Source organism: Pelophylax lessonae (genome assembly GCF_965119305.1).
Source record: "Pelophylax lessonae genome assembly, chromosome: 10".
NCBI classification, from domain to species: Eukaryota; Metazoa; Chordata; class Amphibia; order Anura; family Ranidae; genus Pelophylax; species Pelophylax lessonae.
This window is the reverse complement of record NC_138777.1, coordinates 47,465,672-47,478,787: the sequence shown is the minus strand read 5'-3', so window position 1 is coordinate 47,478,787 and position 13,116 is coordinate 47,465,672. Positions and strand designations below refer to the sequence as shown.

General features: G+C 45.8%; 1 protein-coding gene across 1 annotated transcript in view; it reads right to left on the bottom strand.

Annotated features, from left to right (window-relative positions):
* Positions 1-13,116, bottom strand: part of MYBPC3 (myosin binding protein C3) — a 201,763-nt gene that overhangs the window by 164,514 nt on the left and 24,133 nt on the right. The window contains exon 2 of the mRNA XM_082271091.1: positions 3,822-4,082. Within this exon, the coding sequence (XP_082127217.1) occupies positions 3,822-4,082 (261 nt within the window). The remainder of the gene's footprint in view (positions 1-3,821; positions 4,083-13,116) is intronic.

The following is a 13,116-nucleotide window of genomic DNA, read 5'->3' as shown; positions in this document are numbered from 1 at the left end:
GCAGGTAATACTATTCATGCCAATTGGAACGCAGCAGCTGGGTAGACAAAGGCGCTGCTCCCAATTTGACATCTGTGAGGGTCCCCAAATACACACTGTCTGCATTCATGGCCCTGCGTCCACACTCACCCACACTCACACAGATGTCAAACTAGGAGCAGTGGCTATGTCCATGCAGTCGCTGAGCCCTTATTGACATGAATGGTACTGACTACACACAAATGCATGAAACACCTGTGCAGGATAAACACGGCTCTCACACAGGTGTATGCTTATATATAACAATGTGAACAAGGCCTGAGACTTTGCACACCTGATGTTTTGCTGCATCTGAAATGTATTTAGTGAAAAACCACTTGTTGTTTTTGGGGTTGCAGTGGTTCTAAGGTTTGGTTTACACTTGTGGTTGGGGGGTACTATCAACGGGCAATTGTGCCCTGTATATTGCCCCCCACCCCAAGCTGTGACGGTAGCTGTAAGTGGGGAAACATGTCCCTGTCATGATGGTTTGCAATGTGGTGCAGCAGACGTTATCCCCCATGTCACATTAAGGGGGCAGTACTGCCTACTAAGGGGGCATTAACTGCCCTACTCTGTACTGCCTTTCCTCACCACTAACTGTCCTCCACTGTAGTGTCTTTCCTCACCAATAACTATTCTCCTCTGTACTGCCTTTCCCCACCATTAACTGCCATCCTATGTACTGCCTTTCCTCACCATTAACTGCCCTCCTCTGTACTGCTTTTCCCCACCATTAACTGCCCTCCTCTGCACTGCCTTTTCTCACCAATAACCACCCTGCTCTGTACTGCCTTTCCTCACCAATAACTGCCCTCCTTTGTACTGCCTTTCCTCACCAATAACTGCCCTCCTCTGTACTGCTTTTCCCCACCATTAACTGCCCTCCTCTGTACTGCCTTTTCTCACCAATAACCACCCTGCTCTGTACTGCCTTTCCCCACCATTAACTGCCCTCCTTTGTACTGCCTTTCCCCAACACTAACTGCCATCCTGTGTACTGCCTTTCCTCACCAATAACTGCCTTCCTGTGTACTGCCTTTCCTCACCATTAACTGTCCTCCTCTGTACTGCCTTTCTCTACCATTAACTGTCCTCCTCTGTACTGCCTTTCCTCACCAATAACTGCCCTCCTCTGTACTGCCTTTCCTCACCACTAACTGTCCTCCACTGTAGTGTCTTTCCTCACCAATAACTGTCCTCCTCTGTACTGCCTTTCCTCACCAAAAACTGCCCTCCTCTGTACTGCCTTTCTTCACCAATAACTGCCCTCTTCTGTACTGCCTTTCCTCACCATTAACTGCCCTCCTCTGTACTGCTTTTCCCCACCATTAACTGCCATCCTGTGTACTGCCTTTCCTCACCATTAACTGCCCTCCTCTGTACTGCCTTTCCTCACCATGAACTGTCCTCCACTGTAGTGACTTTCCCCACCATTAACTGCCCTCCTCTGTTTTGCCTTTCCTCACCAATAACTGCCCTCCACTGTACTGCCTTTCCTCACCGAAAACTGCCCTCCTCTGTACTGCCTTTCCCCACCATTAACTGTCCTCCTCTGTACTGCCTTTCCTCACCAATAACTGTCCTCCTTTGTACTGCCTTTCCCCAACACTAACTGCCATCCTGTGTACTGCCTTTCCTCACCAATAACTGCCCTCCTCTGTACTGCCTTTCCTCACCATTAACTGTCCTCCTCTGTACTGCCTTTCCTCACCAATAACTGCCCTCCTCTGTACTGCCTTTCCTCACCACTAACTGTCCTCCTCTGTACTGCCTTTCCTCACCATTAACTGCCATCCTGTGTACTGCCTTTCCTCACCATTAACTGCCCTCCTCTGTACTGCCTTTCCTCACCATGAACTGTCCTCCACTGTAGTGACTTTCCCCACCATTAACTGCCCTCCTCTGTTTTGCCTTTCCTCACCAATAACTGCCCTCCACTGTACTGCCTTTCCTCACTGAAAACTGCCCTCCTCTGTACTGCCTTTCCCCACCATTAACTGTCCTCCTCTGTACTGCCTTTCCTCACCATTAACTGTCCTCCTCTGTACTGCCTTTCCTCACCAATAACTGCCCTCCTCTGTACTGCCTTTCCTCACCACTAACTGTCCTCCACTGTAGTGTCTTTCCTCACCAATAACTGTCCTCCTCTGTACTGCCTTTCCTCACCATTAACTGCCCTCCTCTGTACTGCCTTTCCTCACCATGAACTGTCCTCCACTGTAGTGACTTTCCCCCACCATTAACTGCCCTCCTCTGTTTTGCCTTTCCTCACCAATAACTGCCCTCCACTGTACTGCCTTTCCTCACCGAAAACTGCCCTCCTCTGTACTGCCTTTCCTCACCATTAACTGCCCTCCTCTGTACTGCCTTTCCCCACCATTAACTACCCTCCTCTGTACTGCCTTTCCTCACCAATAACTGCCCTCTTCTGTACTGCCTTTCCCCACCAATAACTGCCCTCCACTGTACTGCCTTTCCTCACCATTAACTATCCTCCTCTGTACTGCCTTTCTCTACCATTAACTGTCCTCCTCTGTACTGCCTTTCCTCACCATTAACTATCCTCCTCTGTACTGCCTTTCTCTACCATTAACTGTCCTCCTCTGTACTGCCTTTCCTCACCAATAACTGCCCTCCTCTGTACTGCCTGCCCTCACAATTAACTGTCCATCCTGTACTGCTTTACCCCACCATGAACTGCTCCCCTTTGTACCGCCTGAGCCCACCATCAACTGCTCCCCTTTGTATTGCCTGTCCCCAACAACAACTGCTCCCCAATGTACTGCTTGTCTCTATCATCAAATGCTCTGCTATGTACCGCCTGTCACCACCATCAACTGCTGCCACCCCAACCCCTCTCGTACTGCTTTTTTATTTTTACTCCCACCGACACTAACACAGCAGGGTTTTTTCCTCTAACTGACACTACCAACGCCGGAGGCCTTTTTTTCCTTCCATTGACTCCACCAACATAGGGGCATTTCTTCCTTTCGATGACACCACCGACAGAGGCACATTTTTTCCAGGCAATGGTGACGTAAAAATTTCTTCTTTCCTCACTTTAGTATTTAGTGGGTACATGGACAGTAACACATGTATGTATAGTCCCTGAATAAGTTTTTATTTTCTCTCCGAGAAGGCTCCAGATCTTTCATTATCTTACTCATGCTTGCTGGTTTGACTTGTAAACAGGCAGTTTATACCTTATGAGTATTCCTAATGATTACACATTGTTTATACTGTATACTGACTGAAATAAGTATGGACACAGAAAGGAGAAGGCACCCAACTTATGATTTTGCACACCACCCACTGCTTCAGAAACTCCTTCACCAGCTTTAAGATTTACTTAGAATAGATGAATTACAACATCCCTTGGCTCCCTACAGATCTCAGTCTCCTCTGAATTCACTAGATGGCGCTGTGTATATTGCAAGTCCATGATCAGCAGCATTAATTAGAAAATATAATATACTAGTAATGCTGGAACTTCCAAAAACTATAAAACTCCCTTTCTGCATCTCTCCACAGAGCAGCCGTGACTCATATATGGACAACTAATTGTTCTGGTTGTCAGATTTGCTGGAGGATCTCACTGCATTTTAAATACCTGTCAGATCTCCACAGGTACAAAATATTGTTATCACAGTAAATTACAGATAATTTTAGCATAGTGATGCAAAAGTATGCAGAAATCTTGGCTGAATCTGGAATTCTTCTTTACATTATACAATTTATATCAGCTGTATTAGAAAGTGTATATACTTTGGCTCAATGTTGGATTTTGTAATTCATCTTACCTGGTTCTTTCACTTTGAGCTCAAACTTCACCTTTGAGGTTCCGGCGATAACGGAATAAACCACCTCATCTTCAGCACTTGTATTGTTGATGGTCAGTGAGTGGTTTTTGCCATCAGCCTTGATGACGTACTTGTCACTAGCAGCGATGTCTGCGTTATTCTTCTGCCATTTCACCTTAACGCCGGCTTTCTCAGTCTCTACTTCAAAGAGGACGGAGCCACCAGCTACCACTTCAGCTGACTTTGGCTTTTTGGTGAAAGCTGTGAAAAAAAGTAGTCAAGGAGTCAGTGAAAGAACTACAGTAAGGGCTCTTTACAGTAAGGGCTCTTTACAGTAAGGGCTCTTTACAGTAAGGGCTACTAGACTGTGGAATTCTCTACCACATATGGTAGTTACTGCGGGGAGTATGGCTACTTTTAAAAGACATTAAGAGCGACACGACTCCTTACTACTTCGGGGGCGACTTGTACATTACATTGCACCACGACTTCGGAGCGACTTGCAGGGACTTCACATAATGGAAGTCTATGCAAGTCGCTCCGAGGTCGCCCCCAAAATAGTACAGGACCCTTTTTCTAAGTCGGAGTGACTTGTGTCGCTCCTATTAGAACGGGTCCTGTAGCGGTTAATGGACCGCGAGGGAGCGCGACTTGTCAGGCTGACAAGTCACCTGACAAGTCGCGCTAATGTGAACCGGCTCTAAAAGGAAGACATTAAAAGGATGTACACCTCAAGGATCAAAACATTCAGGGGTATTGGAGGTGTTTATGGCCACACACACCTACACAGGTTGAACTGGATGGACTATTGTCTTTATTCAACCTCACCTACTATGGAACTATGTAAGAATAAACTCTGTGTAAACATCCACAGCCAGCCATAAATGACAGAATACATCTCCCAGACTTTCTGATGAAACATGACATTACAGCAAACGGTTCCTAAAAGTACCTAGAGACATAGGAGAACATTCCCCTAGGGCAAGGATCCTCAAACTACGGCCCTCCAGCTGTTGCAGAACTACACATCCCATGAGGAATTGTAAAACTCTGACATTCACAGACATGACTAGGCATGATGGGAAAAGTAGTTCCTGAACAACTGGAGGGCCATAGTATGAAGACCCCTGCTCTAGAGGGAAATTTATGGACAGCATGGAAAACCTCTATATATCTGTAGACCTTCACTCAGGATTGATTTTGTAGGTTGATGGTTATTATGGTGCCATAGGCGGAACCCCAATAAATTTATACAATTTGTAGAACTAATAAATAAATAATTTACACTAATGACTCACAGGCTTGCATTGGTATAATTGGCCGAGGCCATTTATTACTTCAGAATTAGCACACTACATATATAACCCAGTTCAGCCATAGAGCTCGAACTAACCAACACATACTGTTATATAAATACAATATGCAACTCAGCCATGAAGCCAGAGTTAGTGCCGGTTCACACTAGGGCGACCTGTGAGGCGACCTGGTCGCCTCACAGGTCGCCGCAGGTCGCCTCCCATAGGGAAGCTGCGGACCCGTTCTAATAGGAGCAAAACAAGTCGCTCCGACCTAGAAAAAGGGTCCGGAGCTTCTTTGGGGCGACCCGGAGGCGACCGCCATAGACTTCAATGTTATGAAGTCCGTGGCGGCCGCTCCGAGGTCGCGGCGCGCTGCTTGCACCGCGACCTCGGAGGTCGCGGTGCGAAGTAGCGTCGCTGCAGTGTGAACCGGCGCTTACCCAAATTATTTAACTTTAAAACAAACATTCCCAAAAGCAAAGAATGAGACAAATTTTCGGCAAAAAAAACAGGGTGGGAGGGAGTGACGAATTTCTTACTCTGCTCCCGGTAACTGAATCCTTCTAACGGAATTTGCCTATTTTTATAGGGAACGGCTCTGTTTCAAGGTGGCAGAATATGCTCTTTTAAACCAATTACAGGTGAGTGTATCTCTAACTGTCCAATTAATTTTATTTCACCTAATTGACCAATCAACATGTAATGCTTAACCGGCCAATCAGGAAGGACAGTATTGTTGTCCTACCATGACCCCATATATGCAGAGCGAGTACTTTGACTCACTCTGCATTTTCATTCTCTTTTATCCCCACTGAGAACTCCGGTGCCCCTCTATACTGCCTGCCCATCACAACCAACTGCCATTTCTGTACTGCCTGAGCTCAACATCAACTGCCCATCTACTGACTCTGACACAGCAGGATTTTCCTTCCCCCTGACATCACCAATGTAGAGGCATTTTTTTCAGTGTATTGTGACTATTGACTGACAAATGTGTTGATCGTGACTATTCCTTCCTTAGACCTCTATGCCTGGCCTGAACATAGCAGAGACACTCACTGCGGATAATCTTCATCAGATAGCTGAACTCACTAAACACTTAGAATCCCCAAATGTCTTTATCTTTGTCTTGGATGCGGAATGCTGATGCAATACAATAAGATGCAGTAGACTTGATATAGAAATGTTTAAGGTGGTCAAAAAGGAGTATTGGCTTTCCTAGCCCCAATGTGAGTCTTGTAAGGAAGGAAGGTTTAGAAAAGCTCACAAAGAGGAAAAGGAAATGACCTCACAAGAAGGAAGGGAATACCGAAAATAGCATGCAATACAAAAAAAAGGTCACAAGGTGGCAGCATATTAAAAAAAACAATTAAATAAAGAATAACATAAGCTATACCTATCTATGCAACTGCATTTCACACACTGCGGAGGCAGCACACGCCACACAATGACACCGATGTTTACCTAGGGGTATTTGTATATCTCCCCTGTATACTACTCCCCCCCCCCCCCCGAGGGACTGCAGGTGCCCCCTCTGTACCACCTACTCATCACAACGAAATGCCCACTTCTGTATTGCCTGGCACCACCATCAACTGCCCCCCTTTTTCACCCATACTCAGGGTCAGGGCAAGGGGTGGGCAGAGGGGGTGGCTGCCCTGGGCGCAGCATGTATTGTAGGGATAGGGCCGCTGCAAGTTCCTTCTACTATAAGGCTGAGAGGAGTAGTGACAAGCGGCATCACTGCTTCTGTCAGCCCATCGCTGGAAGCGACAGATAGAGGAGGATAGAGCCCGGAGGAAGAGAAGGCTGTTCTTTCTTTCCCCCTCCTCCTCATAAGCTTGCACATAATGAAGGAAGGGGGTGCAATTTGGCATCTTTGCCCTGGGCACTGGATGATCTTGTCCCAGCACTGCCCATACTGCTTGTTTTTTTTTTTCCTCCCTGACCCCGACACAGCGGGATTTCTTCTTCCCACTGACATCATTGATGCAGGGTCATTTTTTTGTTCCAGTGACACCACTGACATATTAGTATTAATCTCTCAGTAGTAGACCTTACTTAATACCTCTGGTGGTTCCAGCTCTAGGTAAGGATTTTGCAGGTTGGTTGCTATTATTCTCTTCCCTTTACACTGAGATCACCAGTTCCCCCTCTGTACTGCCTGCCCATCATAACCAACTGCCCTCATTCTGTACCGCCTGCCCATCACAACCAACTGCCCCATTCTGTACCGCCTGCCCATCACAACCAACTGCCCCCATTCTGTACTGCCTGCCCATCACAACCAACTGTCCCCATTCTGTACTGCCTGCCCATCACAACCAACTGCCCCCATTCTGTACTGCCTGCCCATCACAACCAACTGTCCCCATTCTGTACTGCCTGCCCATCACAACCAACTGCCCCCATTCTGTACTGCCTGCCCATCACAACCAACTGCCCTAATTCTGTACTTCCTGCCCATCACAACCAACTTCCCTCATTCTGTACTGCCTGCCTATCACAACCAACTACCCCCATTCTGTACCGCCTGCCCATCACAACCAACTGCCCCCATTCTGTACCGCCTGCCCATCACAACCAACTGCCCCAATTCTGTACCGCCTGCCCATGACAGCCAACTGCCCCCATTCTGTACCACCTGCCCATGACAGCCAACTGCCCCCATTCTGTACTACCTGCCCATGACAGCCAACTGCCCCCATTCTGTACTGCCTGCCCATCACAACCAACTGCCCCCATTCTGTACTGCCTGCCCATCACAACCAACTGCCCCAATTCTGTACCGCCTGCCCATGACAGCCAACTGCCCCCATTCTGTACTGCCTGCAGATCACAACCAACTGCCCCCATTCTGTACTGCCTGCCCATCACAACCAACTGCCCCAATTCTGTACTGCCTGCCTCCACCGTCAACTGACCACCCCCTTTCTATGTACTGCTAGTTTTTTGTTTCCCTACAGACACAGACAAAGCTGAATTTTTGCACCCCGCTGATTTCAACACAATAAGATTGTTTCCCTATAAATAATACCACTTATGTAAAGGCGTTTTTTCCAGTGACACCGTGGACACAGGGGTAGTTGTATATCTGTAGACCTTTCTTTAAGGCCCTAGGCTGTTCCAGCTCGAGGTAAGGATCATTCAACTGGAATTGATTTCACAGCTTGATCATTATTATCCTCTCCCCACTGAGATAGCAATGCCCACCATAAACCTTCACCGGGCATATTTACATAAAAATATAATAATTATCAAAGTGGTATTGATACCAAAACCAATAATATATTACAGCTTACCAATAATTAGAGGTGGTGGCTGCATTCGTTTTCTTTATAGGGTTTTTCAGCTGTGTTTTTACCTGGTGATCTGGCCAAGAACACACCACCTGTATTGGCTGAAGGAGCACAGGAGGGCATAGCAGACAGAAGCATTGTCAACCTGGAGGGAGGGGAATGTTAGATGGACTAGGAGATTTAGATACTCAAACAAGTTGAAACCAAACTCCAAGCCGAGCCGTCTGCCACGTGCATCGGAGTCCCCCCTGCCGAGTGGGGGCGGGAGCGCGCCGCCGGCTGCAGGCGCGCGACCGACGTAGACTTACAGCGGTTTGCGCAGGAGGGCCGCCCTGCCACAGTAAATCGACGGCGGGCAGTCCGGAAGCGGTTTATTGTGAAATGTTATTACACTATGTTGAGCCTTCCTTCTTTTATACACCATCCATACTGAAGTGATATCCGGACATTTTACCGGACCACTGCTGACCAAACATCATCCACCATAGAGGGTCATCTGCTGAGACCGCCCTAGGAGACCACCCGGAGGCACCTGGAGAGTTAACCCTATCCAGCTCATAACTATCTACCTAATGCTGTAACCTTATAGCTGTAAGGTGAGGGAATAGCACACACTAAGGTGTGACCACATTGGATAATTGTGACATCAGTCACTTTTCTATTTGGTGTTGAGATTCTACATGGACCTGCATCTAGAGTCCACTACTCCACTGTTCTGTATATGAACATTTTTGATATATTTTTTTATGATTTTATTGATGGACACGTATTGATCACTAACATGGTTCTTACATGATTCTGGATGGAGTATTGGACTGTCGACTTATGGTTCACCAATTTACTGCCATCTTCTGTCTTGTTTGAGTTATTGCACTCACTTAGTGCATGGTTATACAGTCAGGTCCATAAATATTGGGACATCGACACAATTCGAATGTTTTTGGCTCTATACACCACTACAATGGATTTAAAATGAAACAGATGTTCTTTAACTTCAGACTTTCAGCTTTAATTTGAGGGTATTTACATCCAAATCAGGTGAATGGTGTAGGAATTACAGCAGTTTGTATATGTAGGGACCAAAAGTAATGGGACAGATTAACAATCATAAATCAAACTTTCACTTTTTAATACTTGGTTGCAAATCCTTTGCAGTCAATTACAGCCTGAAGTCTGGAACGCATAGACATCACCAGATGCTGGGTTTCCTCCCTGGTGATGCTCTGCCAGGCCTCTACTGCAACTGTCTTCAGTTCCTGCTTGTTCTTGGGGCATTTTCCCTTCAGTTTTGTCTTCAGCAAGTGAAATGCATGCTCAATCGGATTCAGGTCAGGTGATTGACTTGGCCATTGCATAACATTCCACTTCTTTCCCTTAACCACTTGCCGACCGCCGCACGACTATCTACGTCGGCGGTCAGCCCCTCACAGGCAAAGTGACGTAGGGCTACGTCACTAGCTTGTGAGGGTCTAGGGAGCGAGCGCGCTCCCGCTCCCGCGTGGTCACGGATCCACCCGCGCGTGTGACTCTGCGATCGGCGGGGGAGAGGGAGAAAGTCAGGCAGCTTGTGTAAACAAGCTGCCTGTCATTCTCCCCTCTGTATGAGAGCTGATCATATGGATCTACTATGTAGATCCGTTGATCACTCTGCATACAGCTGAAGCCACAGCCAATCACAGTTAGAATCACGCCCTAGGGACACACACAGCCCCTCCCTCTCAAATAAAGTTAACACCTTCACTACCAGTGTATTTTTACAGTAACAGTGCATATATATAGCACTGATTACTGTAGAAATGTCACTGGTAACCCCAAAAGTGTCAAAAATGTCAGTCAAGGGTCCGATCTGTCCACCGCAATGTCGCAGTAAATCGCAGATCGCCGCCATTACACGTTAAAAAAAAAAACAACAAAAATGACAAAAATCTTTCCCTTTGTTAGTAAATGCAATAACTTTTGCGCAAACCAATCAAAATACGCTTTTTGCGATTTTTTTTACCAAACATATGTAGCATAAAACAAATTGGCCGAAAATGTTAAAAAATTTTGATTTTTACATTTTTTGGGGGGGGAATTTCATATAAAAAAAAAGGGAAAAATATTGCTATTTTTGCAAAATTTACGCTCTTTTTTTGTTTATAGTGCGTGATCAAAAAATTGCACAGGTGATCAAATACCGCCAAAAGAAAGCTCTGTTTGTGGGGAAAAAAAGGACGCCAAATTCGTTTAGGTACAGCGTCGCACGACCGCGCAATTGTCCGTTAAAATCACGCAGTGCCGAAACGCAAAATACCCCCTGGTCGTTTAGCAGCCAAATCCTCCGGGGCTTAAGTGGTTAAAAAACTCTTTGGTTGCTTTCGCAGTATGCTTCAGGTCATTGTCCACCTGCACTGTGAAGCGCCGGCCAATGAGTTCTGAAGGATTTGGCTGAATATGAGCAGATAATATTGCCCGAAACACTTCAGAATTCATCCTGCTACTTTTGTCAGCAGTCACATCATCAATAAATACAAGAGAACCAGTTCTATTGGCAGCCTACATGCCCACGCCATGACACTGCCACCACCATGCTTCACTGATGAGGTGGTATGCTTTGGATCATGAGCAGTTCCTTTCCTTCTCCATACTCTTCTCTTCCCATCACTCTGGTACAAGTAGATCTTGGTCTCATCTGTCCATAGGATGTTGTTCCAGAATTGTAAAGGCTTTTTTAGATGTTGTTTGGCAAACTGTATTCTGGCCTTCCTGTTTTTGAGGCTCACCAATGGTTTACATCTTGTGGTGAACCCTCTGTATTCACTCTGGTGAAGTCTTCTCTTGATTGTTGACTTTGACACACATACACCTACCTCCTGGAGAGTGTTCTTGATCTGGCCAACTGTTGTGAAGGGTGTTTTCTTCACCAGGGAAAGAATTCTTCAGTCATCCACCACAGTGGTTTTCCGTGGTATTCCGGGTCTTTTAGTGTTGCTGAGCTCACCAATGCATTCTTTCTTTTTAAGGATGTTCCAAACAGTTGATTTGGCCACACCTAATGTTTTTGCTATCTCTCTGATGGGTTTGTTTTGTTTTCTCAGCCTAATGATGGCTTGCTTCACTGATAGTGACAGCTCTTTGGATCTTATATTGAGAGTTGACAGCAACAGATTCCAAATGCAAATAGCACACTTGAAATGAACTCTGGACCTTTTATCTGCTCCTTGTAAATGGGATAATGAGGGAATAACACACACCTGGCCATGGAACAGCTGAGCAGCCAATTGTCCCATTACGTTTGATCCCTTAAAAAGTGGGAGTCACATATACAAACTGTTGTAATTCCTACACCGTTCACCTGATTTGGATGTAAATACCCTCAAATTAAAGCTGAAAGTCTGCAGTTAAAGCACATCTTGTTTGTTTCATTTCAAATCCATTGTGGTGGTGTATAGAGCCAAAAAGATTAGAATTGTGTCGATGTCCCAATATTTATGGACCTGACTGTATATGTTGATGTATACCATTTGACGTTTATTCACTTTAATTTTCTTTACACTATGTGTACTATTAAGTCACGGATGCATTTATTCATTTATCACCTATATTAGTAGTCATTCAACAGCACAGCACTATTATTTCACTATATGTTGTCTTTTGGCTTAGGATCCATTGATCAGTGCATGCGGCAGTTGACTATCTGACTACCCTTGTATGATAGCACGAGAGTACCTTTTTTACACACTATTGTTTGATCCCAAGTAATCTTCAAGGGACCTTGACCGAAGGGTACTTTTGTTGGCCTGAGGAGCAGACCTAAGGTCTAGGCGTGAGGCATGAAGCAGGTGTGGGGCAACTGAGTAAGCAGGGAGGCTGAAGTAACAAGTTACAGTAATGGTGGGACCCCCTGCGAGGGAAATTGCTGTTGTTTTTTTGAACCTTCTGTTCCTTTAAAAAAAAAAGTGGGCTGCCATGTCCTTAAAAATGCAGTCTGGACTGGCATGATTTCTTGGAAACGCATGCACCACTAGAGTTTAATCACCCTGGATCTTTACAATATAAATAAAATAAAATTCTTTACTTGGAAAAAGATGTGCATTTATAATTTTGTTTTAGAAAAGTTGAACTTATCCTTTAAGACATATACACCGAACCTTTTACAACCTATGAGACAGAAGTATAACTAGAACCTTCAGGGACCCGGTGCAAAAAACCATGAAGGGCCCCCCTGAACGCCCCCCCCCCCCTTCATCTGAGCCCTGGGCTTCCAGGAGGCAGGGTTCTGGTAGGATGTCCATGGACGCCCTCCCAGAACCCTGCCTCCTGCGTGCCCCCTGGGGCGCACATCCAGCCTGCTCTGTGACTGCTGAGCCGCTGCCTATCAGTGCCCATCAATGCAATCTATCAGTGCCCATCAGTGCAGCCTATCAGTGCCCATCAGTGCCATCTATCAGTACCTCCTCAGCAGGACTCTGAGCTGAGAGCGTTTCTCTCGTATAGCCTAGAGCCTGCACTGTTTACAATCGCTTTAATCCAACATATTAATCGTAATGTTGTGCATAATTTTTTTTATATTGTGATACATACCAATGTCTATTATAGGGAGAGTCTAATAATCTACTTCTATAATGAATCTTGAAATTATTTAAGAGTAAGCAAATAAATAAGGAAGGTCACATCAGTAACTAGTTCCAGAAAAATGGTATACTAATAGCCCACTGT